The sequence below is a fragment of the Oncorhynchus clarkii genome, chromosome 27 (assembly GCF_045791955.1).
Source record: "Oncorhynchus clarkii lewisi isolate Uvic-CL-2024 chromosome 27, UVic_Ocla_1.0, whole genome shotgun sequence".
Classification (NCBI taxonomy): domain Eukaryota; kingdom Metazoa; phylum Chordata; class Actinopteri; order Salmoniformes; family Salmonidae; genus Oncorhynchus; species Oncorhynchus clarkii.
The window spans coordinates 2140455-2167282 of record NC_092173.1 but is presented as its reverse complement, the minus strand read 5'-3'; the positions used below and the strand labels follow the sequence as shown (position 1 = coordinate 2167282).

The 26828-nt window shown below is 39.5% G+C and overlaps 2 protein-coding genes across 2 annotated transcripts; one reads left to right on the top strand and one right to left on the bottom strand.

Annotated features, from left to right (window-relative positions):
- Nucleotides 1-783: 783 nt before the first annotated feature.
- LOC139385821 (stress-associated endoplasmic reticulum protein 1-like) lies at nucleotides 784-5152 on the bottom strand. Its single transcript, XM_071131068.1, has 3 exons — nucleotides 4939-5152; nucleotides 4691-4766; nucleotides 784-1416 (listed from the first exon to the last, which is right to left on the bottom strand). The coding sequence occupies exons 1-3, from the start codon at nucleotides 5020-5022 to the stop codon at nucleotides 1376-1378; spliced, it is 201 nt and encodes a 66-aa protein (XP_070987169.1). The 5' UTR covers nucleotides 5023-5152; the 3' UTR covers nucleotides 784-1375.
- A 415-nt stretch (nucleotides 5153-5567) lies between these two features.
- Nucleotides 5568-12815, top strand: LOC139385654 (eukaryotic translation initiation factor 2A-like). Its single transcript, XM_071130894.1, has 14 exons — nucleotides 5568-5608; nucleotides 5960-6029; nucleotides 6127-6198; nucleotides 6440-6558; nucleotides 6974-7073; nucleotides 7866-7948; nucleotides 8199-8272; nucleotides 8366-8510; nucleotides 8638-8754; nucleotides 9072-9646; nucleotides 11012-11125; nucleotides 11323-11439; nucleotides 11936-12001; nucleotides 12142-12815. Exons 1-14 carry the CDS (start codon nucleotides 5581-5583, stop codon nucleotides 12205-12207), a joined length of 1746 nt encoding a protein of 581 aa, XP_070986995.1. The 5' UTR covers nucleotides 5568-5580; the 3' UTR covers nucleotides 12208-12815.
- The last annotated feature ends 14013 nt before the right edge of the window (nucleotides 12816-26828 follow it).

Genomic DNA, 26828 nt, shown 5'->3' with positions numbered 1-26828 from the left:
ATTAGTTTTACCAAACTGCCCCTGTAAATCTTTTTTCCCTCATTCAAAATGGACTGTGACAGAAGCCTGGAGGCCCTTCAAGGAGTGAAGATATTTCACATCTAGGGGTATCCTAATATTGGTCTAATGGCCTTCAGTTGGGTAAAAGTCTAAATAATAATGCATATCAATAAGAACCATGAACTGTAACCTATGCAGACATTTAATTACCTGACGTATTTGGCAATTTATCAATTCATTGGCACAATATTGTCCACTTCACCTTTTAAAAGAAGTCACTAAGAAAGTTGATATGACAAAACAGAGCATTCATCTGTAGGCTACGTGTATAGCACTTTGTTTTAGGCATCAATTTCTTCCCATGTTCTTACCCAAACTGGGTGCAGCACATGTTAAACTCTAATATCCCTCAAAACACAGGGATGACGATTCGCACAGGATAAGTATTATCAGAGGACCAGTTTGCCAAAAAAAACAGTAGGTTTTTATGGCTGGGATAATAAACCTTCCTACCAAGTAAAAACTATTGACATGGCAGATTCAGACAGGACAGTCAGACTGAGCTTCACCAGTAACACTAATCCCATAAGAACATTTTAGAACACATACACTATTGGAATCAAACCCACAACCCTGGTGTTGCAAGTGCCATGCTCTACCAACTGAGCCACACAGGACCAGTTGTTTGTTTATATTCCTCTTTCAATACAACGTGACACATTTGAAGTGCATGATCCATACAATGTTATTTGGCATGCAGCCACTCAAGAAAATAACACGTCAAACAATAACAAGGATACACCTTTTTTTATTTGTTTAAGCAGAAATAGTAGATGTCATTGTCTTAGCCACACAGTGCAAATCTTCTGATTCAAAAGACCTTTACTTTCCTTTCGTAACTGAAGAAATGACTGTAAATACAGCAAAGGCGTCACATAATATTCATTATAATATAAAGGGTATAAGACACCAGATACTGGCCGTGTACAACCAAGAAGAAGAGTTTAGTCCTAGAATGAAGTCACTGTGGTCTTGTGTTCTGGAATTTATACCACAGGAGAATATCAGACATTCACTCCATTTGGTTTTGGCACATCAATCAACACATACAGCAGTCATCACTGTACAAATACCCATGTAGTTCCCTGAAACAACAACATCTCCAATCTTTTTTTTTTTCTTAATTTATGTAAGGCAAAGATGACAAGGGTGTGCTTACCCTGCTTGGCTATGCCAAAGAGGGGAAAAAGAGAAATAGTGGAAAAAAGGAATGGACAGATGGTAGTTGATCATCTTCAGTATTGTGAGGCACCATGAAACCACTTGATGTGTAGAGGAATGCTGGAAACAGGTGATGGCGGTAGGGCTCCTGATATTACATTCCCATTCGAATGCTCTGAATGATCTGGAAGATTGCTGAAAAATATCAGAACACTATTAAGCATTCGATGTGTTTGAGAGAGGAACATTAAATAGGGCCCTCAATCACATTACATAAACTGATAGTTCCACTGTGGTTTATGTACTCTTGATTGACTGATTTATTTATCCCACTTGTGGAAGAAAAAAAACACGCATGATAGTATGATGCAGCATATTCAAACCCATCTTATCTTTAGATTGTATTTAAATACAGAGGTTATTCCTGCTTCTATCAAATAGCAGGGGGATGGTTAGATTAGATTGATGAAATGGCGTTTTGTTCCCAGACAAGCTAAACACCTTCTTCACCCGCTTTGAGAAGAACACAGTGCCACCGACGTGGCCTGCTCCCAGGGACTGTGGGCTCTCGTTCTCCATGGCCGACGTGAGTAAGACATTTAAACGTGTTAACCCTCGCAAGGCTGCCGGCCCAGACGGAATCCCTAGCCGCGTCCTTAGAGCATGTGCAGACCAGCTAGCTGGTGTGTTTAAGGACATATTCAATCCCAGTCTGATGTCCCCACTTGCTTCAAGATGTCCACCCTTGTTCCTGTACCCAAGAAAGCAAAGGTAACTGAGCTAAATGACTATCGCCCCGTAGCACTCACTTCTGTCATCATGAAGTGCTTTGAGAGGCTAGTTAAGGATCATATCACATCTACCTTACCTGACACCCTAGATCCACTTCAATTTGCATACCACCCCAATAGATCCACAGACGATGCAATCCCCATCACAATGCCCCAACCCATCTGCACCTCCTGCAACCGTACGACTCTCTAGAGGTTGGTGCAGTCTGCTCAACGCTTCACTGCCTGCCCTCCAGGACATCTACAGCACCAAAACTGGGACAGAGAGACAGAAAAACAGCTTCTATCTCAAGGCCATCAGACTGTTAAATAGCCATCACTAGCCGACTACCGCCCGTTTACTCAACCCTGCACCTTAGAGGCTGCTGCCCTATATACATAAACATGGAATCACTGGCCACTTTAATAATGGAACACTAGACACTTGAATAATGTTTACATACTGCTTTACTCATTTCATATGTATATACTGTATTCTATTGTATTTTAGTCAATGCCTATTGACATTGCTCGTCCTAATATTTATATATTTTTGAACTCCATTCTTTTACTTTTAGATTGTTAGATACTACTGCACTGTTGGAGCTAGGAACACAAACATTTCACTACACCCACAATAACATCTGCAAAATATGTGTAAAATAACATTTTATTTGAATCTGAAAAATGTATATGTGCTCCTATTCAGCAGTAGCCTACTGGCTATGGTATCACTGTACATCATACAAATCAAGTCACATTTTATTGGTCGCCTACACATACGTAGATGTTTTGCGGGTGTAGCGAAATGTTTGATTGTTGGATAGGACCTTGCAAAAGTAACACTACACTTATGCTTATTAGGTACAGACAGGAAGTTTAACTATCTAAAACTGTCCACAGCCAGAGGGCCTAAGCTCAAGGTTTGAGAGAGTTAGTGGATACAGTGGTGAACTTCAACCTTTCAGTCAAACAGCACTTATTTGAGAAACTGATGTTTGATATCATATTGCATCTCCTAACCTAGCCAAAGAATGTACTCTTAAGGAGTGTAGGCAAGCATACCGTTACTCCTTAAAGCCAATTTATGTTTGATTTGAAAATGTGGTTGGAGGCTCCTTATGGGGGGTGTGAAGCAATTGTGGAGCATCCAGAGGCCAAACTGAGCTCCGTACCGCATCGCCATGAGTCTTCAAAATGCTGTAACAATGAGGGCGCAGTATAGCTCCACAATGAGATGATTGGTTGACGAAAGGTGGGGGCGGGAGGTCCTGTATAAACACAAACTCACTTCCTTGACAACAGCTCTGCGTTACTCCACAAAGCGCATGAAGTATGAATGCCCTGACGTCTGCAGAGGCCGTATCACCTTAAATGCTGCACGACCAATGCAGATGTCAGATGGACATGGAAAGATGGACATGGTCAAAGTATCTTATGTTATTTTCAGAGGTAGACTGGCTCTAGCAGCCAAAACAGCCAAATACTCCATCTAAACATTAATCGATTCTCATTTGCAATACGGTTCTAGAAACAAAAAACCTATTACTTTCATATCAAATCAAAACAATTTCTTAAATGCAAAATATACCCTTAATGTACATAATTTTATCTGGATTTATTGCAGTTACAGCCGACGGTATCAGCTGTAGGTCGGAACGCAATTGCCATTGCAAAATGCATTGAGGTAAGTTTTCTGACCCATATCTCGCGCCAGCTCTACGGTGTCTTAATGTAACCATGATTGCGTTCTGACCTCAGTGCAGCTCAGTGTAAACCGGTGTAATGGTAGGTTCAGTATCTTCTGGCAAGGCTGTGTGGGAACACTAACCCAAACCCTATAAAAAGGTGTGTAGTAATTTCACCTTTTGTTTTTTGAAAGTTATTTATCGCTGATATGAAAGATATGTTCCTTATGTTTCCAAAACTGTACCGCAAGCCATGCATGTTCACGTTGAAACCTAGCTTTTGATCATGACTCTCAGTTCCTTTACAAATAAGAGTCTTTGAATGAAGGCCTCTTCTGTATTTTTTTTCTCCAAAAAACAAAACGTTACATTGATTCACACCTTTTATGCAGTTAGTATTCACACAAAGCCATATATCCATGTTAAGTGTTTACGAAAGACAGAGGGACCCCCTGTGCTAATTAGTTATCTATAGCATGCTCCGAACACCTGTGTGTAAAAGAAGAAGGCCACCAGAAACGTGTTGTCACTGAAAAATACTGTTGGCTGCAACTATGATAAAGGCGGTTAACAGTGTGCAGTATGTGTGTATTTTGCATTTGTACAATTATTTAGATGTGATATGAAAGTAAATGGTTTTATGTTTCTAGAACTGTATTGCAAATTAGAATCGATTAACGTTTAGATGGAGTATTTGGCTGTTTTGGCTGCTAGAGCAAGTCTACCTCTGAAAATAACATAAGGTCCTTGGTAACGTTAGGCTTCTTAAGAGTACATATTGGGCTAGTTCAGACCAAGGGTGGGCTAAAGTCCCCCGGGAAGAAGATACCTTCATCAATAGGCGCTAAAAATAGCTATAGTGTCTATGAATGGGGAACTCCTTACCTGAATCACATAATATTAGCCGCGTAAAACAATTGGTTTATCATGAGACATAGGCCGAGAGAAATAAACCAATAGTAATGTATACATCATTGGGAAAAAACGTGTACACTGTACATATGTATTTACCTGATCCGCAGACGACAAAGATGAATAACGCCAGAAGCCATGGTCCCACTGCCACCTTGTCTTCACCTGGATTTCTCTGCAGAAATAGATCAGAAACCAACATCAAGATACATCAAAATGTTGAAGTAAACTTTTAGATATTTTGAAACGATTCAAACAAGTAACTAGGCTATTATTTTCAAACAAAATAGAAATGTATCTAGTACAGTCTTCACTGACTATTGATTCTTTGTATCCCAAAAACTTACCGTGGATTTGGCCACATTGCCTCTCAGCGTGATGTTTTTGCTGTGTTTCTCGTTGGCCATGCGTATTCTCTGTTTTGCCACCATTGTTTAAGATAATTGTAGCCTTTTAGCTATTGATTATTTATGAAGTTGTGTCTGTCAAATGTAGACAGTAGGCTAATTTCCAGAGCTCGGTCGCCGTTTGGTGATGAGTGAGGGGAGTCCGTTTTGCATGCCCCGGTACCCGGGCGTAATAGACTTTAGACCATTCCAATTGGTCCTTCATTAAAATCTCGATTCAGCGGGGCACCGGATCATGCAAAACAAACTCCACCATTGGCAGGGTGTCTCGAATTTGTCTACGTACACACAAAGTAGACCACTCCCACACAGGAAGGGCTATTCCGTGGTCGTGTCATTCCACAAATGTTTTTTATTTTCTTAGAAAGAATACAAAATGGCTAAAAGCATTTCATAATTTTTTTATAGATCAGTATGTATTTGATCATAAACAACATTCAATTTAGGAGTGAATTTATTTTGGACATAAAATGTGATTAGTCACATATTTCATGATGATGTGGCCAATGTTCCAATGACACGCCCCTTTTTTATTGAGACTTCCGCATTTCTTTTTGCAAATTATTCTCTTTCCGGTACATCATGGCGCCCCCCATACCTATTTTAGCAGGTGGGTTACTTTATTGAAGAGTAAACTCTTTATTTGTTGTTTACGTGTTGTTTTACATGTTAACCTGGGTTGTAGAATATACGCAACGGCCCATCTTAACTGTCACGTGAGTTGGAATGTTGGAATTTCCTTAATTTCAAGTCGACTGTGACCTGCTGTTGTCAGAGTAATAATGTTACAAGCTAGCCAAATGCTTTATAAATATTTTGGCAGATGCTGTAGCATGCAAGTAAAATTCCGTTCCAATCAGATTCACCTCCTGCTGATGATAATATGGCCAATTCTTTAATCTTCCAGAGCTATTACATCAGTGATTTTAGACTAACTGCTGCTGTTATTGTGATCACACAGTCCGGGGATCTGACGGGACAGTGCTGCTCCGTGGACCACCAAACTGCGAGAAGAATGCAGATTTTCAAAGGTCATTCCCCTTCCATCAATTTTAAATTGTTAGCCAAATCAATCACTGTGCAACTGTTTCGAATTCCATTTTTATTTACTAAACCTTTCAATTTCAGGGACCCTCGGCAAAGTAGATATGTGGCGTTCAGCAAGGACGGGACATTGTTTGCATGGTGCAATGGAGAGAAGTAATAAAAGCTACATCATGACACTATGTCTGCGTCCAAAATTGCACTCTATTCCCTATATAATACACCACTTTTGCCCCGAGCCCTATGTATCCGTATGCAGAATTAGTATACAACTCTTGCATGCTGTAGTTTGAATGACATTAGTCCTGTAGACTACCTCTTCAGTCATTGGAATATTTTGCATGCGTTGAGACTGTTCCGATTACAGTAGTTGTCATGCCCATGTTTTGTTTGTCAGGGTCACTGTTGTGAAGGTTGCAGATGGCTCTCAAGTCAGGTCGTTTGACCTTCCAAAGACTGCAATGTTGGAGTTCTCTCCGCTGAACACTGTGCTGGCTACATGGCAGGTGTATAGCAGTAAGTTTCCATAACTACATAGAAATGCAATAAAACATTTATTATAAGGTTTGGTTAGATGATGATAAATGGAAAACACTGACCCTTGATATTGTACTCCTTAGCATATTTCAGGAATCTATTTATGGCTAAAGGGCTCTACACACTATGCAAATGGAGTGACGGAGAGTTACTTTCTACCTAGTTCTATGTACCTTTTATTCACAGAGTTTTTGGAACGGACTATACGTTACTCTGTTTGCCTAGTGTATTAGAGCCCTCAAGCAGGAACACGAGTAGGGAGTTGAAATGTGTTCAGTTTGAAACTAGATATAATTTGAATGTCATGTCCATTGCAATGTATGGTTTGTGGTTGTTTGTGCTGCACTAGCACTTTACAATTAGTAACGTTTATAGTTTCCCTTTCTCTTGTCAGAGACGCAGGACAACCCACAGGGAGATGCCAACTTGCAGCTGTGGGATTTGAAAACTGGGACCTGCCTCAAGGCTCTCTACCAGAAGAAGGTTCAGGGATGGTGAGTTTGCACAGTGTTGTATTATTGTGTGTTTGTCCATCTGTAAAGAAATGCAGAGGATTAGCCAGCAGCATAACACCCTGCATCCCACTACTGGCTTTCCTCTCAAGCTAAGCAGGGTCGGTCCTGGTCGGTCCCTGGATGGGAAACCAGATTCTGCTGGAAGTGGTGTTGGAGGTCCAGTAGGGGGCACTTTTCCCTCTGGTCTAAGGAGATCCCAATGCCCCGGGGCAGTGACGGGGACATTACCCTGCGTAAGTTGCCGTCTTTCAGATGGGACATTAAAACAGGTGTCCTGACTCTCTGTGGTCACTAAAGATCCCATGGCACTAATCATAAAAGTAGGGATGTTAGCCGGTGTCCTGGCTAAATTCCTATCCTGGCCCCTTTCAATCATCCCCAGCTTCCAATTGGCTCATTCATCCCCTTTCCTTCCCCCTGTGACTCTTCCCCAGGTCATTGCTGTAAAAGAGAATATGTTCTCAGTCAACTTACCTCTAAAAAGAAGGGTAAATAAATACATTAGTATGTGTTGCCCATCAATGATGCACAGACTGAGTTAGAAACAGGATCTCCTGTGTGCCCACTAAGCTACTAATCATGTGAGTGTGATTTAATTAATGATGGACTTGGGAAGGCTAGATAACGTCTGCCACCACTTTGTCCAACTGTCGATCGTTATAACCCCTCGCTCCATTGAATAGAAACTGAAAATGTTGAGTTTTTAGCTATGTTTGCATCAAGCCCTTTATTTTCTGAACAGATCATTTTTTATCTTGTCAATGTGTACAGGTGTCCAAGTTGGTCAGATGACGAGAAGATTGCGGTCAGGAGTGTTAACAATGAACTTCACTTTTTCGAAAACAACGATTTTAGTAAGTGTCTTCAATTGCCCCCTTTCTTGTCCACCATAAATTGTATTTATTTATTGAAAGTTTAATCAACCAGGAATTCCCATTGAGGTCAAGAGATCTCCTTAACAATATAGAACAAGCTATGATGGCAGCTCCATACTGATGTCACACATAGAACCAAGAATTTATTGAGAGAACTAGGTAGCGATTTTATGCACTTTATATTGTACAAGTACCAATAGTTGTATTAGTTAATCATCTCTTTTCCCAGTCAACATTGCCAATAAGCTTCACTTGCAGAAGGTGTCAGAGTTTATGCTGTCCCCTGGAAGTCAGCCTAGTAAGGTATACCTCTGTTTTATCTTGTTTCCATATATCATTTTGGTTAGCTGACTGTAGAAGAGGGTACTGACATTTGCCACTGTGTTTCTGCTGAAGGTGGCTGTTTATGTCCCTGGGAGCAAAGGTGCCCCCTCGTTTGTCCGGCTATACCAATACCCCAACTTTGGTGGCCCGACCTGTGCTCTGGCCAACAAGAGTTTCTTTAAGGCCGACAGGGTGACCATGCTATGGAACAAAAAAGGTTGGTCAACGTTTATAATAGAATTATGTTAAGTAAATGTTATGGAGAATGTGTGGTTTGCGTTATCCTAATAAAGTTTGTAGTTGTAGAAGATTACTGCCATGACGGCTTTTGTTTTTCCCATCAGCCACTGCGGTTCTGGTGCAGGCCAGCATAGAGGTGGATAAAACAGGAGCCTCATACTACGGAGAACAAACTTTACACTACTTGGCCACCAATGGGGAGACTGCTGCTGTGCAGCTACGTGAGTCTGCAGATTTCTATATAGTGTGTTTTTACTCCACCATTATTTGTATGTCTGAAGGCATGGTCATTCGGTATGTTTTTAGCTGTTACACTGGACGTGTAGATTTTGCCGGGCGGGAGCACGAGCACATTAATAAGTATTATCTGGCGTGAGCAGCGCGTTATTTAAAAAAAATAGAACCACAGTGCAATTGTACGCTGAGCAGCTCGAACCTCTGACCGAGCCACGCTGCTTACGCCCAGGTTTCATTTAAATGAATTTAGCTGATGCTCTGTTGTTCATAAACGTGTGGTATCTATCTGTGTTGTGAACAGAGAAGAACGGGCCCATCTACGATGTGGCATGGAGCCCAAGCTCCACAGAGTTCTGCGTGGTCTATGGCTTCATGCCCGCCAAGGCTACTGTCTACAACCTCAAGTGTGACCCTGTCTTCGACTTCGGCACGGGCCCCCGCAATGCCGTCTACTACAGCCCCCAGGGCCACATCCTGGTCTTGGCTGGCTTCGGGAACCTACGGGGCCAGATGGAGGTGTGGGATGTCAAGAAGTGGAAGCAGGTGTCCAAGCCCCAGGTGCCCGACTCCACCCACTTCGCCTGGTGCCCGGACGGTGAACATGTCGTCACGTCGACCTGTGCCCCCCGGCTACGTGTCAGTAACGGCTATAAGATCTGGCACTACACTGGCACGGTTCTGTACAAGCAGGACACGCCGACGGGAACAGAGCTCTGGGAGACTGTGTGGCAGCCCTTCCCAGACGGGACGTTCCCTGAGAGGCCGGTGAAGTACCAGGCAGCACCCAGCGAGCTGGGCAGCACAGAGGCCAAGCCGGCCCAGGCCTACCGCCCACCTGCCCTGCGGAATAAACCGGTCACAGCCAGCTCCAAACTGGTGAGTAGAGGAGGTCCAGGGGTCAGGTTTGTGTTGTTTTCAGTAGACATTCAATTGTAAAACAAAAATGTGCATTTAAAGAGAGAGTTCCCCAAATTCGAATTAGCATGTCCAATCATCTTTTAAGTGACTTTATTGAGCTACACAATCAGTTTGAAACACTTTGGGATGATTTGGACATAAAATGAATTGGTGCTAATATTAGTGATACCAGGCATTGGTTTTGTGCCATAAATGCTGACAAGTTAGCATTTGGAGACCGTGGCCAGGTGAACAAAACCAAAGCATGGATTGCTGTCTTACCTTGTCCATAGACTGCTTACAGAGTAAAGAAACCATGATGTCATGTGGGTGAACTATCCTTTTAACCCCCTAAGGTCAATGTCGGCGTGGAAATCGAATTAGCATAATACATTTTTTTTTTTAAAGTTTAAGATAGAAATGTATTTTGCATTGGATGCGTCTCAATCCACCACATCCGCCCGCCTATGTTGCACTTCCGAATCTGTGGTGAAAGGTGACAGAGCTAGAGCGGTGTTTGTCAGACCATGAGACATCCTGAGAATCGGTCTTCTCACAAAATCGTCTGAACGTTTTGTCCTACAAACTATTATGACCCCTCTATGGAAAGATGAGACTCTCACGAACACGATGGTACCATTTTGCTCTAAGACCATCACAAGTGTCAGGAGACTCGTCTGAAGTCGGTACAGCCGATCTGCCAACTTCTGTCTGTAGCGTCCAAACCGTTTGGGCTACACACTAATATTACCCCTCTGCAAAGGTGAGATTCTCACCAACATGTACATTACCAGTCAAAACTGTGGGGACACCTACTCATTTAAGGGTTCTTCTTTATTTTTGACTATTTTCTACATTGTAGAATAATAGTGAAGACATCAAAACTATGAAATAACACATGGAATCATGTAGTAACCAAAAAAGTGTCAAAAATATGGTTAAAAACATGTATGACAACACTTTTTTTTCTCCTGATCTTAACATATATAGGAGAGACACTTCAGAGCAAACTTCCTTTCGATATTTTTGGGACTATCTGTTGTTCCATGTAGTGAATCTGTTATTCAATGCGTTTGTATGGGCTAGTAGCAGTAAGGACATTTAAAAAAAAAATCGAATATGCTTTTTGGGGTCTTAAAATGTCAAATCAAATAACTAAATGATCCCTGTTATGACCATCTTAAAACAATTCCATATAGCTTAGTAGAACCCACACACCCCTCCCCTGGCTTAAACTCTGATGGGTTAAAGGGCCAAATAAAGTTGTATTGAATCCACCCCTGAGGAGAAAAACCTAATAGTGATGAGGGAATATCCATAAATATCCACCCTTTTCTCTGTCAGCATGAAGAGGAGCCTCCACAGAACATGAGGCCTGGCGCCACCGGAGACAAGCAGCTGTCCAAGACGGCTCTGAAGAACCAAAAAAAACGAGAGGCAAAGAAAGCAGCCAAACAGGTACAGATGCTTTGCATGATCTTCTCCTAATGAGTGAGTGAGGTGGAGAATAGCTCAGAGCTACTGCTCTTGTCTAAGTTATCAGATGGGGAGAGTGGGAGTTAGAGCGAGGTAAGCGATCTCAAGTTGTGTGTGTTATTTTTGTGACGTTTGAAGCCTTCTAGGGTTTGAACAAGTTATGTTTTCTGCTTGTGTAGGAGATAAACCCAGATGCCCTTGAGCCCCAGTCAGACCCATCTCCAGCCAGTAATGCTCAACCTGAAACCTCTTGTGGCGACCCAGAGACTGACAAGAAGATCAAGAGCGTCAAAAAGGTAACAAAACACGGTCACTGTTTATTACTCAGGAGTTACTGTATCAGTTGGTGGCTGAAGTACCTGCAGTAACCTGTTTGTTACTTACAAATTTACTTTACAGTCATTTCCCATATGCAATATACACTACCAGTCAAAAGTTGAAACACCTACTCTTTCAAGAGTTTTTCTACATTGCAGGATAATAGTGAAGACATCAAAATGATGAAATAACACATGGAATCATGTAGTAACCAAAAAAGTCGCTATTATTCTACAATGTAGAAAATTGTAAAAAATAAAGAGAAACCGTTGACTGGTTTCCCAAATGTCTGTGGGAAAGCGAGTTTTACTTCTTTCTGTACTTTACCTTTTAATTTTTTTACTCCTATGAAAATGATTTATCACAAGCATACTGTAGACAAATGACTCTTTGAGTAAGTTCCACGTAAAGTGTTGCCCTTGGTGTTGAGAATGGCTTAGCTGTACATTAATTCTGTTCATTTCAAACTCCTAGAAACTGAAAGCTATAGACGAGCTGAAAGCGCTGCAAGCAACTGGGAAACCCATTCAAAAGAACCAGGTATTATTCTGACAAACTATTGTCACGCAAACCGTCAATAAATATCCACAGTTTATACATTTGTATATTCAACTTGTAAATATCACAGAATTGTGTTCAAATATGTATTCTCTTTTTCTCCCTTGTCATTTCTCTTTTAGCTTGAAAAGATGGAAAAGGAGGCTCAACTCATGAAAGAGCTTGAGGATCTTCAACTAAAAGTGTAAAAGAAATGACTGAATTTGTTCATGAATAAAACACAAAACATCCTTGCCATATGATCAAGATCCAAGAGCACTCCCAAAGCTATATTTAATGGACACAAATTCGGATCTCATACCATTTTTACTACTCGGGAAGGCTTGTCACATTTTAAAGTCAATTTGAGCCTTGAAAACTTAACATCAAGGCACTATTGCTATGCAATGTATGTACAGGTTATTAAAGCCAGTGATAATACATATTATTTAGAATTTGATGTATATAGTAAGCAGTTAACTGTTTCAACAGCTAGATGTTACGTTGGTTTTTACTTTAAATTGAATTAACTAGTTTCAGTTCATTGAGATTCTGAAAAAAAGGTATGCTGTCAAAACAGTTGTTCTTCTTCATGGTTCCAAGAAAAGGGTGCTAATTTCATAAATTGCCACAAAAAAAAGTATAATTGAGAATAGTTTGTGTGATGTCACTAGTACTGATTGAATTGGGTTATCATTGCACGAGAGCATTGCCAACCACGGTTCTTCCTTGCCATTGGCAACCACACAACACACCAGTGATATTGTAACCACCCGAAAGGTAAACCGAGAAAAATAAACATTTGTTATGTAGAAAACGTTTTTGTTGTCTCAAGGGTCGGTGGGGAAGCAATTTAGAATCCATAGTTCTATATTGGGTTAGGCGTTTAGCAACAGCTGTACTGGACTGTACACAACATGGATGATAGTTCTGACGGTATGGGTGGGGATGATGAATGTCATGGACCTGGATGGTCTGGTGAAAAAGAATGACCCTTCTATAAGCGCTGCTGACAGCAGTGGCACTTCTAGTGTTGCGAGGGTGAAGCTAGTGGAAAACGAAAGTAATGTGTCGAAGTGGAAAGTTGTAATCGTGTTTGATGAGACCATGGGGCCTCATCTACTGTGCAACCTATTCGATTAACCAAGGGCATAAGAAAGATAGGTGAAGTCGCAATAGCCTGATTCGTTGGTAATGGTAGACTGTTAATATTCTGTGCTGACCATGTTCAACAGGACGATTCTGAAAATTAATACTCTCAATGGGAAGAAAAAAACGAGTTATGTCCCTGGAGCTTCGGCTAAGCTGAGGGGGGTCATTTCTGGGGTTCCACTATCTATGTCCATAGATGATATAAAATAAAATGTAGTGCGGAGGGAGCATAGTGGTTGAAGCCAAAAGGCCATTCAATAAGAAAGGGGCAGAGAAGTGAAAGCCTGACAGCAGTATTCATGTTTGAGAAGGTTTTGCCTAGGGAAGTTCAGATGGGCTTCCTGGCTTTCGCTGTTAGAGAGTTTGTCCCGCCTCCATTAAGGTGTTTTAAATGCTAATGAATGGGACGTGTAGTGTCTCTGTGCAAAGAAAATAAAATATGTGTAAAGTGGGAGGGGAACAGGATTATGGTGAATGTGGAAACAATATCAAGGTTAACTGTTGTAATAGTGGGGACAACACAGTGCAGCATTTGGTGGATGCCAGGTGCAGAAAGAGGCTAGAGGCCCATATATATATAAAATAACTAATGTTTCTTATGCAGAGGCTGCAAGGCAGATTGGTGGAACTATTAGACAGAATGATGGAGTTAATGGGGTCAGTACTGGAATAAGTGGAACGACGGTAGGAAATGTTGCTTATATTGGTCCAGACACAGATACCAGACCTTTTTAGAAATCTTGCTCTCACAAATGTGTTGTGTCAAAGGACACCTTGTTAGATAATCAGATTGACTTCATAGCTTTAATTGGAAAGGTTACCAACCTGACTGGGTTTGTGGAAAGAACAACTGCCAAGTTAAAGATCATTGTGGAAGCAGCAATAAAGTATTTAGGAGTAACAGTTACTGTCACCATGGTTGTTGATATGTTGACTCCTAATAATACTAATGATGGAATGTTACTGTCACCATGGTTGTTGATATGTTGACTCCTAATAATACTAATGATGAAATGTTACTGTCACCATGGTTGTTGATATGTTGACTCCTAATAATACTAATGATGAAATGTTACTGTCACCATGGTTGTTGATAGGGTGACTCCTAATAATCTAATGATGGAATGTTACTGTCACCATGGTTGTTGATATGTTGACTCCTAATAATACTAATGATGGAATATTACTGTCACCATGGTTGTTGATATGTTGACTCCTAATAATACTAATGATGGAATGTTACTGTCACCATGGTTGTTGATATGTTGACTCCTAATAATACTAATGATGGAATGTTACTGTCACCATGGTTGTTGATATGATGACTCATAATAATACTAACATGGAATGTTACTGTCACCATGGTTGTTGATATGATGACTCATAATAATACTAACATGGAATGTTACTGTCACCATGGTTGTTGATATGATGACTCATAATAATACAAACATGGAATATTACTGTCACCATGGTTGTTGATATGTTGACTCCTAATGATGGAATGTTACTGTCACCATGGTTGTTGATATGTTGACTCCTAATGATGGAATGTTACTGTCACCATGGTTGTTGATATGTTGACTCCTAATAATACTAATGATGGAATATTACTGTCACCATGGTTGTTGATATGTTGACTCCTAATAATACTAATGATGGAATGTTACTGTCACCATGGTTGTTGATATGATGACTCATAATAATACTAACATGGAATGTTACTGTCACCATGGTTGTTGATATGATGACTCATAATAATACTAACATGGAATATTACTGTCACCATGGTTGTTGATATGTTGACTCCTAATGATGGAATGTTACTGTCACCATGGTTGTTGATATGTTGACTCCTAATAATACTAATGATGGAATGTTACTGTGACCATGGTTGTTGATATGTTGACTCCTAATAATACTAATGATGAAATGTTACTGTCACCATGGTTGTTGATATGTTGACTCCTAATAATACTAATGATGAAATGTTACTGTCACCATGGTTGTTGATAGGGTGACTCCTAATAATCTAATGATGGAATGTTACTGTCACCATGGTTGTTGATATGTTGACTCCTAATATTACTAATGATGGAATGTTACTGTCACCATGGTTGTTGATATGTTGACTCCTAATAATACTAATGATGGAATATTACTGTCACCATGGTTGTTGATATGTTGACTCCTAATAATACTAATGATGGAATGTTACTGTCACCATGGTTGTTGATATGTTGACTCCTAATAATACTAATGATGGAATGTTACTGTCACCATGGTTGTTGATATGATGACTCATAATAATACTAACATGGAATGTTACTGTCACCATGGTTGTTGATATGCTGACTCATAATAATACTAACATGGAATGTTACTGTCACCATGGTTGTTGATATGATGACTCATAATAATACTAACATGGAATATTACTGTAACCATGGTTGTTGATATGTTGACTCCTAATGATGGAATGTTACTGTCACCATGGTTGTTGATATGTTGACTCCTAATAATACTAATGATGGAATGTTACTGTCACCATGGTTGTTGATATGATGACTCATAATAATACTAACATGGAATGTTACTGTCACCATGGTTGTTGATAGGTTGAGTCCTAATAATACTAATGATGGAATGTTACTGTCACCATGGTTGTTGATATGTTGACTCCTAATATTACTAATGATGGAATGTTACTATCACCGTGGTTGTTCATATGTTGACATATGTTGACTCCTAATGATGGAATGTTACTGTCACCATGGTTGTTGATATGTTGACTCCTAATATTACTAATGATGGAATGTTACTGTCACCATGGTTGTTGATATGTTGACTCCTAATAATACTAATGATGGAATGTTACTGTCACCATGGTTGTTGATATGATGACTCATAATAATACTAACATGGAATGTTACTGTCACCATGGTTGTTGATAGGTTGACTCCTAATATTACTAATGATGGAATATTACTGTCACCATGGTTGTTGATATGTTGACTCCTAATAATACTAATGATGGAATGTTACTGTCACCATGGTTGTTGATAGGTTGACTCCTAATAATACTAATGATGGAATGTTACTGTCACCATGGTTGTTGATAGGTTGACTCCTAATAATACTAATGCTGTAATGTTACTGTCACCATGGTTGTTGATAGGTTGACTCCTAATAATACTAATGATGGAATGTTACTGTCACCATGGTTGTTGATATGTTGACTCCTAATAATACTAATGATGGAATGTTACTGTCACCATGGTTGTTGATATGTTGACTCCTAATGATGGAATGTTACTGTCACCATGGTTGTTGATATGTTGACCCCTAATAATACTAATGATGGAATGTTACTGTCACCATGGTTGTTGATATGATGACTCATAATAATACTAGCATGGAATGTTACTGTGACCATGGTTGTTGATAGGTTGACTCCTAATAATACTAATGCTGGAATGTTACTGTGACCATGGTTGTTGATAGGTTGACTCCTAATAATACTAATGCTGGAATGTTACTGTGACCATGGTTGTTGATAGGTTGACTCCTAATAATACTAATGATGGAATGTTACTGTCACCATGGTTGTTGAAAGGTTGAGTCCTAATAATACTAATGATGGAATGTTACTGTCACCGTGGTTGTTGATATGTTGACTCCTAATATTACTAATGATGGAATGTTACTATCACTGTGGTTGTTGATATGTTGACTATTAATGATGGAATGTTACTGTCACCATGGTTGTTGATATGTTGACTCCTAATAATACTAATGATGGAATATTACTGTCACCATGGTTGTTGATAGGTTGACTCCTAATATTACTAATGATGGAATGTTACTATCACCGTGGTTGTTGATATGTTGACTCCTAATAATACTAATGATGGAATGTTACTGTCACCATGGTTGTTGATATGTTGACTCCTAATAATACTAATGATGGAATGTTACTGTCACCATGGTTGTTGATATGATGACTCATAATAATACTAACATGGAATGTTACTGTCACCATGGTTGTTGATATGATGACTCATAATAATACTAACATGGAATATTACTGTCACCATGGTTGTTGATATGTTGACTCCTAATGATGGAATGTTACTGTCACCATGGTTGTTGATATGTTGACTCCTAATGATGGAATGTTACTGTCACCATGGTTGTTGATAGGTTGACTCCTAATAATACTAATGCTGTAATGTTACTGTCACCATGGTTGTTGATAGGTTGACTCCTAATAATACTAATGATGGAATGTTACTGTCACCATGGTTGTTGATATGTTGACTCCTAATAATACTAATGATGGAATGTTGCTGTCACCATGGTTGTTGATATGTTGACTCCTAATGATGGAATGTTACTGTCACCATGGTTGTTGATATGTTGACTCCTAATAATACTAATGATGGAATGTTACTGTCACCATGGTTTTTGATATGATGACTCATAATAATACTAGCATGGAATGTTACTGTGACCATGGTTGTTGATAGGTTGACTCCTAATAATACTAATGCTGGAATGTTACTGTGACCATGGTTGTTGATAGGTTGACTCCTAATAATACTAATGATGGAATGTTACTGTCACCATGGTTGTTGATAGGTTGAGTCCTAATAATACTAATGATGGAATGTTACTGTCACCGTGGTTGTTGATATGTTGACTCCTAATATTACTAATGATGGAATGTTACTATCACTGTGGTTGTTGATATGTTGACTCTTAATGATGGAATGTTACTGTCGCCATGGTTGTTGATATGTTGACTCCTAATATTACTAATGATGGAATGTTACTGTCACCATGGTTGTTGATATGTTGACTCCTAATAATACTAATGATGGAATATTACTGTCACCATGGTTGTTGATAGGTTGACTCCTAATATTACTAATGATGGAATGTTACTATCACCGTGGTTGTTGATATGTTGACTCCTAATGATGGAATGTTACTATCACCATGGTTGTTGATAGGTTGACTCCTAATAATACTAATGATGGAATGTTACTGTCACCATGGTTGTTGATATGTTGACTCCTAATAATACTAATGATGGAATGTTACTGTCACCGTGGTTGTTGATATGATGACTCATAATAATACTAACATGGAATGTTACTGTCACCATGGTTGTTGATATGATGACTCATAATAATACTAACATGGAATATTACTGTCACCATGGTTGTTGATATGTTGACTCCTAATGATGGAATGTTACTGTCACCATGGTTGTTGATATGTTGACTCCTAATGATGGAATGTTACTGTCACCATGGTTGTTGATATGTTGACTCCTAATGATGGAATGTTACTGTCACCATGGTTGTTGATATGTTGACTCCTAATAATACTAATGATGGAATGTTACTGTCACCATGGTTGTTGATATGATGACTCATAATAATACTAACATGGAATGTTACTGTCACCATGGTTGTTGATAGGTTGAGTCCTAATAATACTAATGATGGAATGTTACTGTCACCATGGTTGTTGATATGTTGACTCCTAATATTACTAATGATGGAATGTTACTATCACCGTGGTTGTTCATATGTTGACATATGTTGACTCCTAATGATGGAATGTTACTGTCACCATGGTTGTTGATATGTTGACTCCTAATATTACTAATGATGGAATGTTACTGTCACCATGGTTGTTGATATGTTGACTCCTAATAATACTAATGATGGAATGTTACTGTCACCATGGTTGTTGATATGATGACTCATAATAATACTAACATGGAATGTTACTGTCACCATGGTTGTTGATAGGTTGACTCCTAATATTACTAATGATGGAATATTACTGTCACCATGGTTGTTGATATGTTGACTCCTAATAATACTAATGATGGAATGTTACTGTCACCATGGTTGTTGATAGGTTGACTCCTAATAATACTAATGATGGAATGTTACTGTCACCATGGTTGTTGATAGGTTGACTCCTAATAATACTAATGCTGTAATGTTACTGTCACCATGGTTGTTGATATGTTGACTCCTAATAATACTAATGATATATTACTGTCACCATGGTTGTTGATAGGTTGACTCCTAATATTACTAATGATGGAATGTTACTATCACCGTGGTTGTTGATATGTTGACTCCTAATGATGGAATGTTACTATCACCATGGTTGTTGATAGGTTGACTCCTAATAATACTAATGATGGAATGTTACTGTCACCATGGTTGTTGATATGTTGACTCCTAATAATACTAATGATGGAATGTTACTGTCACCGTGGTTGTTGATATGATGACTCATAATAATACTAACATGGAATGTTACTGTCACCATGGTTGTTGATATGATGACTCATAATAATACTAACATGGAATATTACTGTCACCATGGTTGTTGATATGTTGACTCCTAATGATGGAATGTTACTGTCACCATGGTTGTTGATATGTTGACTCCTAATGATGGAATGTTACTGTCACCATGGTTGTTGATATGTTGACTCCTAATGATGGAATGTTACTGTCACCATGGTTGTTGATATGTTGACTCCTAATAATACTAATGATGGAATGTTACTGTCACCATGGTTGTTGATATGATGACTCATAATAATACTAACATGGAATGTTACTGTCACCATGGTTGTTGATAGGTTGAGTCCTAATAATACTAATGATGGAATGTTACTGTCACCATGGTTGTTGATATGTTGACTCCTAATATTACTAATGATGGAATGTTACTATCACCGTGGTTGTTCATATGTTGACATATGTTGACTCCTAATGATGGAATGTTACTGTCACCATGGTTGTTGATATGTTGACTCCTAATATTACTAATGATGGAATGTTACTGTCACCATGGTTGTTGATATGTTGACTCCTAATAATACTAATGATGGAATGTTACTGTCACCATGGTTGTTGATATGATGACTCATAATAATACTAACATGGAATGTTACTGTCACCATGGTTGTTGATAGGTTGACTCCTAATAATACTAATGCTGTAATGTTACTGTCACCATGGTTGTTGATAGGTTGACTCCTAATAATACTAATGATGGAATGTTACTGTCACCATGGTTGTTGATATGTTGACTCCTAATAATACTAATGATGGAATGTTACTGTCACCATGGTTGTTGATATGTTGACTCCTAATGATGGAATGTTACTGTCACCATGGTTGTTGATATGTTGACTCCTAATAATACTAATGATGGAATGTTACTGTCACCATGGTTATTGATATGATGACTCATAATAATACTAGCATGGAATGTTACTGTGACCATGGTTGTTGATAGGTTGACTCCTAATAATACTAATGATGGAATGTTACTGTCACCATGGTTGTTGATAGGTTGAGTCCTAATAATACTAATGATGGAATGTTACTGTCACCGTGGTTGTTGATATGTTGACTCCTAATATTACTAATGATGGAATGTTACTATCACTGTGGTTGTTGATATGTTGACTCTTAATGATGGAATGTTACTGTCACCATGGTTGTTGATATGTTGACTCCTAATATTACTAATGATGGAATGTTACTGTCACCATGGTTGTTGATATGTTGACTCCTAATAATACTAATGATGGAATATTACTGTCACCATGGTTGTTGATATGTTGACTCCTAATAATACTAATGATGGAATGTTACTGTCACCATGGTTGTTGATAGGTTGACTCCTAATAATACTAATGATGGAATGTTACTGTCACCATGGTTGTTGATAGGTTGACTCCTAATAATACTAATGATGGAATGTTACTGTCACCATGGTTGTTGATAGGTTGAGTCCTAATAATACTAATGATGGAATGTTACTGTGACCATGGTTGTTGATATGTTGACTCCTAATATTACTAATGATGGAATGTTACTATCACCGTGGTTGTTCATATGTTGACATATGTTGACTCCTAATGATGGAATGTTACTGTCACCATGGTTGTTGATATGTTGACTCCTAATATTACTAATGATGAAATGTTACTGTCACCATGGTTGTTGATAGGGTGACTCCTAATAATCTAATGATGGAATGTTACTGTCACCATGGTTGTTGATAGGGTGACTCCTAATAATACTAATGATGGAATGTTACTGTCACCATGGTTGTTGATAGGTTGACTCCTAATAATACTAATGATGGAATGTTACTGTCACCATGGTTGTTGATAGGTTGACTCCTAATAATACTAATGATGGAATGTTACTGTCACCATGGTTGTTGATAGGTTGAGTCCTAATAATACTAATGATGGAATGTTACTGTCAACATGGTTGTTGATATGTTGTCTCCTAATATTACTAATGATGGAATGTTACTATCACCGTGGTTGTTGATATGTTGACTCCTAATGATGGAATGTTACTGTCACCATGGTTGTTGATAGGTTGACTCCTAATAATACTAATGATGGAATGTTACTGTCACCATGGTTGTTGATAGGTTGACTCCTAATAATACTAATGATGGAATGTTACTGTCACCATGGTTGTTGATAGGTTGAGTCCTAATAATACTAATGATGGAATGTTACTGTCACCATGGTTGTTGATATGTTGACTCCTAATATTACTAATGATGGAATGTTACTATCACCGTGGTTGTTGATATGTTGACTCCTAATGATGGAATGTAACTGTCACCATGGTTGTTGATAGGTTGACTCCTAATAATACTAATGATGGAATGTTACTGTCACCATGGTTGTTGATAGGTTGAGTCCTAATGATACTAATGATGGAATGTTACTGTCACCATGGCTGTTAATATGTTGACTCCGAATTATACTAATGATGGAATGTTACTATCACCATGGTTGTTGATATGTTGACTCCTAATATTACTAATGATGGAATGTTACTATCACTGTGGTTGTTGATATGTTTGCTCCTAATATTACTAATGATGGAATATCTCAGTATGATTATAATCCAAGTTATGGTTTTTGTTATCCTTCAGTGGAATGCCAGAAGACTTATTGCTAATGGTCAGGAGTTTAAGAAACATTGATTTAGAGATCAAACCTGATGTGATATGCTTAAAGTCTGTTTGCTTAAAGTCTGTTGGACAGTTATCTTTAGAGAGGCTGGTTGATGTATGTGCTGCCTCCGTGACCGCTGATTTTGAGTGCTGTGAATTTATATTTGCCAGTAAATGAAGCGGGTGAGAAAAGGAAGGTGGTTCCTTGGTGGACTGAAGAGTGCACTGCATCTATTCAAGAAAATAAATTGTGTTTACAGGATGTTGCATAGGGATTATGACTCCTGAGAATCTACTTGATTTCCAAAGGATGAGAGCATTAGTTCGTAGGGTCATTAAGTCTTTCAAGTGAAATGCATGGAGACAGTTCTGCTCTACAATGGGCAGGGTTACAGAGCTGGGGGATGTATGGTCTATGTTCAAGAAAATGACTGGGAGAAGCAAGTCCACTCGAATTCCAATTTTATTTGTGGGTCAAAAGATGGCTGTAACTAATAAAGAAAAAGCTGACTTGTTGGGGAAGACATTTGTTAGGGTACATAGTGGGGTTACTTTGGATGAAGTATATAAGCAATGCGTGTGAGATTTTTAATGCTCATGTTAATGTGTATAAGACAAGGGATACTGTTGACTCTTCTTTGGATGTTGATTTTACCATACATGAGATGCATTCAGCCTTAATAGGCTGTGGATATACAGCCCCAGGTCATGATCAGTTGTGCTATGTAATGTGTAAGCATCTACCTGATGAGGTCATACATGTTCTCCTGGGATAATTTAATAAGATTTGGAGTGAGGGGGTTATACCTTCTATTTGGAAATGTGCAGTAAGGCCTGAGGAGACAGCCTATAGGGAGGAGGTCAGAGACCTGGCAGTGTGGTGCCAGGACAACAACCTCTCCCTCAACGTGATCAAGACAAAAGAGATGATCGTGGACTACAGGAAAAGGAGGGCCGAGCACGCCCTAATTCTCATCGACAGGTCTGCAGTGGAGCAGGTTGAGAGCTTCAAGCTCCTTGGTGTCCACATCACCAACTAACTATCATGGTCCAAACACACCAAGAGAGTCTTGAAGAGGGCACGACAGTACCTATTCCCCCCTCAGGAGATTTGGCATAGGTCCTCAGATCCTCAAAAAGTTCTACAGCTACACCATCCTGACTGGTTGCATCACCGCCTGGTATGGCAACTGCTCGGCCTCCGAACGCAAGGCACTAATGAGGGTAGTGAGTATGGCCCAGTACTTCCTGCCAGCTTCCTGCCATCCATGACCTCTATACCAGGCGGTGTCCGAGGAAGGCCCTAAAAATGGTCAAAGACTCCAGCCACCCTAGCCAGTCACAGACTGTTCTCCCTGCTACCGTATGGCAGGAAGCAGTACCGGAGCGCCAAGTCTGCGACCAAAATGCTTCTTAACAACTTCTACCCCCAAGCCATAAGACTCCTAAACCGCTAACCAAATGGCTACCTGGACTATTTACATTGAACCCCCACACACACATTTTTATGCTGTTACTACTCTCTGTTTATAGTCTATGCATAGTCACTTTAACTCTACCTACATATTACCTTAATTACCTCGACTAACCTGTGCACATTGACTCTGTACCGGTACCCCCTGTATATAGCCTCGTTATTGTTATTTTTTTGTTGTTCTTTAATTATTTGAGATTTTTCTATTTCTTTACATTTGAACTTTTTTCTTAAATCTGCATTGTTGGCTAAAGGCTTGTAAGTAAGCGTTTCACTGTTGTATTCGGCGCATGTGACAAAATTAGATTTCATATTACCTTTTGTAAAGCCTGGTAGCCTGGACCCTTCATGTGCTGATTAGTTATAGACCAATAGCACTGACCTCTAACTTGTGAAAAGATGATCGTCAACAGATTGTCATATTTCCTGGAACATAAAGGTTTATTGAGTCAATGTCGAAGTGGATTCTATGAAGGTACATCTACTTTGGATGCATAAGTAAAGGTAAGCAATGAAGTTGAAAAAACCCTGGTCATGAAAGATGTAATGGCTGTTTTTTTTATATATTGAAAAGGCATACAACTCTGTGGAGAGAAGGCCTTCTGATTAAGATGGAAATACTTGGTATTGGTGGGAGATTATATAACTGGGTTTTGGCCTTCTTATTTAATCACTCTTTTTGAATTCAAATAGGATCCATTTTATCGGATGCCTATGGAGTTGACAATGGCATTCGTCAAGGCAGTGCTATCAGTCCGATTGTGTTCAACATTATGATTAACAATGTGTTTTCGAATGTAGGTAGGGGTATTGGGACTTCCCTATATGCTGATGATGGAGCTATTTGGAAGAGGCGAAGGAATGTCTCTCGTGACCAAGTCTATTCAACAAGCTATGGTGTATGTTGAAAGATGGTCGATTGACTAGGGTTTTAAATTGTCAGTGGCAAAGTCTTTCGAAAGTAGGAAGTTGCTGATAATATACAGTTGTTTCCGTATGGACAGCTTATGGGGAGGGTTTCTGAGTACAAATATTTGTGTCTATGGTTCAATGAGGGATATACATGGAAAGATCATGTCATAAATGTTGAAACAAAGTGTAAGAAGGTGGTGAATCTTATGCGCTCGGTCTCAGGTTATGAATGGGGTGCTGACAGACAATCGTTGATGGATATTTATAGAGCTCTGATCAGGACGACAATTGATTACAGGTGTATAGTTTATGGAACAGAGGTGAAGACTAGGCTTCAGAGGCTGGACAGAATCCAGTATACAGCTTTAAGGATATGTATTGGTGCATTTAATTCAACATCTGTATGATGCATTACTAATGGAGGCAGGTGAGATGCCTTTGGATATACGACGTAAAATATGGTCATTATTAGGTTAGGCTGAAAGGCTGTGAGGTTGGTCATCTCACTGCTACTGTTCTAGATGACTGTTGGGAATATACTAGTAGACAAGGTAGTGATTTTGGTTGGACAGTTGGAAAGCTTGCTGATGAGAGTGGTTTGAGGGAGTTGGAGGTTGGCCCTTCTGTGGTGATAGGGGATGTTCCTCCATGGTCACTCCCAGATCCTATTGTTGATCTAACCTTGGCAGAGAAAAGGAAAGATTGGTCAGAAGTCAGTGATATATGGAAACTGGTTGATAATTACAATGGTAGAAGTTTTTATGCTTTTTCCACTTTTTACAGATGGATTCAAGGACCCAGATAGATGGCGCACAGGAGCAGGTGTTGACGTTCCTGAATTTGATGAATTTGATGTCAGTATACTCAGTTGAACTGTTGGTGATGATAGTTGCCCTCTAGTGGGTGGAGGACGTACAACCTGTTAGAATTATAGGATGCTCCGATTCCCTGTCTGTATTGAATAGTTTATCATCTGGTACATCTAATAGGAGTGACCTACTATTGGAGGAATTCATGTTATTATGGAGAATTGAGAGAATGGGTGTAGTAGTGAGATTCTGCTGGGTCCCAGCCCATTCGGGTGTGGAAGGGAATGAAATTGTAGACCATTTAAAACGAGATATATAAATGATATTAATGTTCCACTGGGTAAAGGTGAGGGCAAATGTAATATCAGAGCCATTTTGATTGTGTGGCAGAAGAGATGGGTCATTGAGGTTGGGGGATGGGGTCTATTAGAAGTTAATAGGGCTGTTTTTTATTTTCCCAGTAGTACTGAGTTAGGTAGGAGGATTTAATGTTGTAAACTGTGATTGGCCACACGCTCCAGCACAGTAGGTAACGGCATGCACCTTTAATGTTTGTTTGCAACCGCAGTCATATAATAGAAGGTCCCACACAAAGGCTTTGCCCAAGTCTTAATCTTAATTGCATATAGTAAACGTTGTTGGGGTTAATGCTAGTAATTGTTCTAGGAGGTGATCCTACGGGGTTTGGGCTGATTGTACAGAGATTGTGACAGCCGGTTAAATGGCATCCCTTGAGAAAGCAAGAAGAAGATATACACTGCTCAAAAAAATAAAGGGAACACTAAAATATCACATCCTAGATCTGAATGAATGAAATATTTTTATTAAATACTTTTTTCTTTACGTAGTTTTTTCTTTACGTAATCACACACAAATTATCAATGGAAATCAAATTTATCAACCTATGGAGGTCTGGATTTGGAGTCACACTCAAAATTAAAGTGGAAAACCACACTGCAGGCTGATCCAACTTTGATGTAATGTCCTTAAAACAAGTCAAAATGAGGCTCGGTAGTGTGTGTGGCCTCCATGTGCCTGTATGACCTCCCTACAATGCCTGGGCATGCTCCTGATGACGTGGCAGATGGTCTCCTGAGGGATCTCCTCCCAGACCTGGACTAAAGCATCCGCCAAATCCTGGACAGTCTGTGGTGCAACGTGGCGTTGGTGGATGGAGCTGATGTCCCAGATGTGCTCAATTGGATTCAGGTCTGGAGAACGGGCGGGCCAGTCCATAGCATCAATGCCTTCCTCCTGCAGGAACTGCTGACACACTCCAGCCACATGAGGTCTAGCATTGTCTTGCATTAGGAGGAACCCAGGGCCAACCACACCAGCATATGGTCTCACAAGGGATCTGAGGATCTCATCTCGGTAACTAATGGCAGTCAGGCTACCTCTGGCGAGCACATGGAGGGCTGTGCAGCCCCCCAAAGAAATGCCACCC

Excerpts from the sequence above, each read along its gene's own strand:
- LOC139385654 (XM_071130894.1), top strand. The coding sequence starts at position 5,581 with ATGGCGCCCCCCATACCTATTTTAGCAG. Across the intron at positions 5,609-5,959 it reads CCCCATACCTATTTTAGCAG|TCCGGGGATCTGACGGGACA; the intron begins GTGGGTTACTTT and ends GTGATCACACAG. Across the intron at positions 8,511-8,637 it reads CATGCTATGGAACAAAAAAG|CCACTGCGGTTCTGGTGCAG; the intron begins GTTGGTCAACGT and ends TTTTCCCATCAG.
- LOC139385821 (XM_071131068.1), bottom strand. The coding sequence starts at position 5,022 with ATGGTGGCAAAACAGAGAATACGCATGGCCAACGAGAAACACAGCAAA. Across the intron at positions 4,767-4,938 it reads GCAATGTGGCCAAATCCACG|AGAAATCCAGGTGAAGACAA; the intron begins GTAAGTTTTTGG and ends CTATTTCTGCAG. Across the intron at positions 1,417-4,690 it reads CTTTGTCGTCTGCGGATCAG|CAATCTTCCAGATCATTCAG; the intron begins GTAAATACATAT and ends GATATTTTTCAG.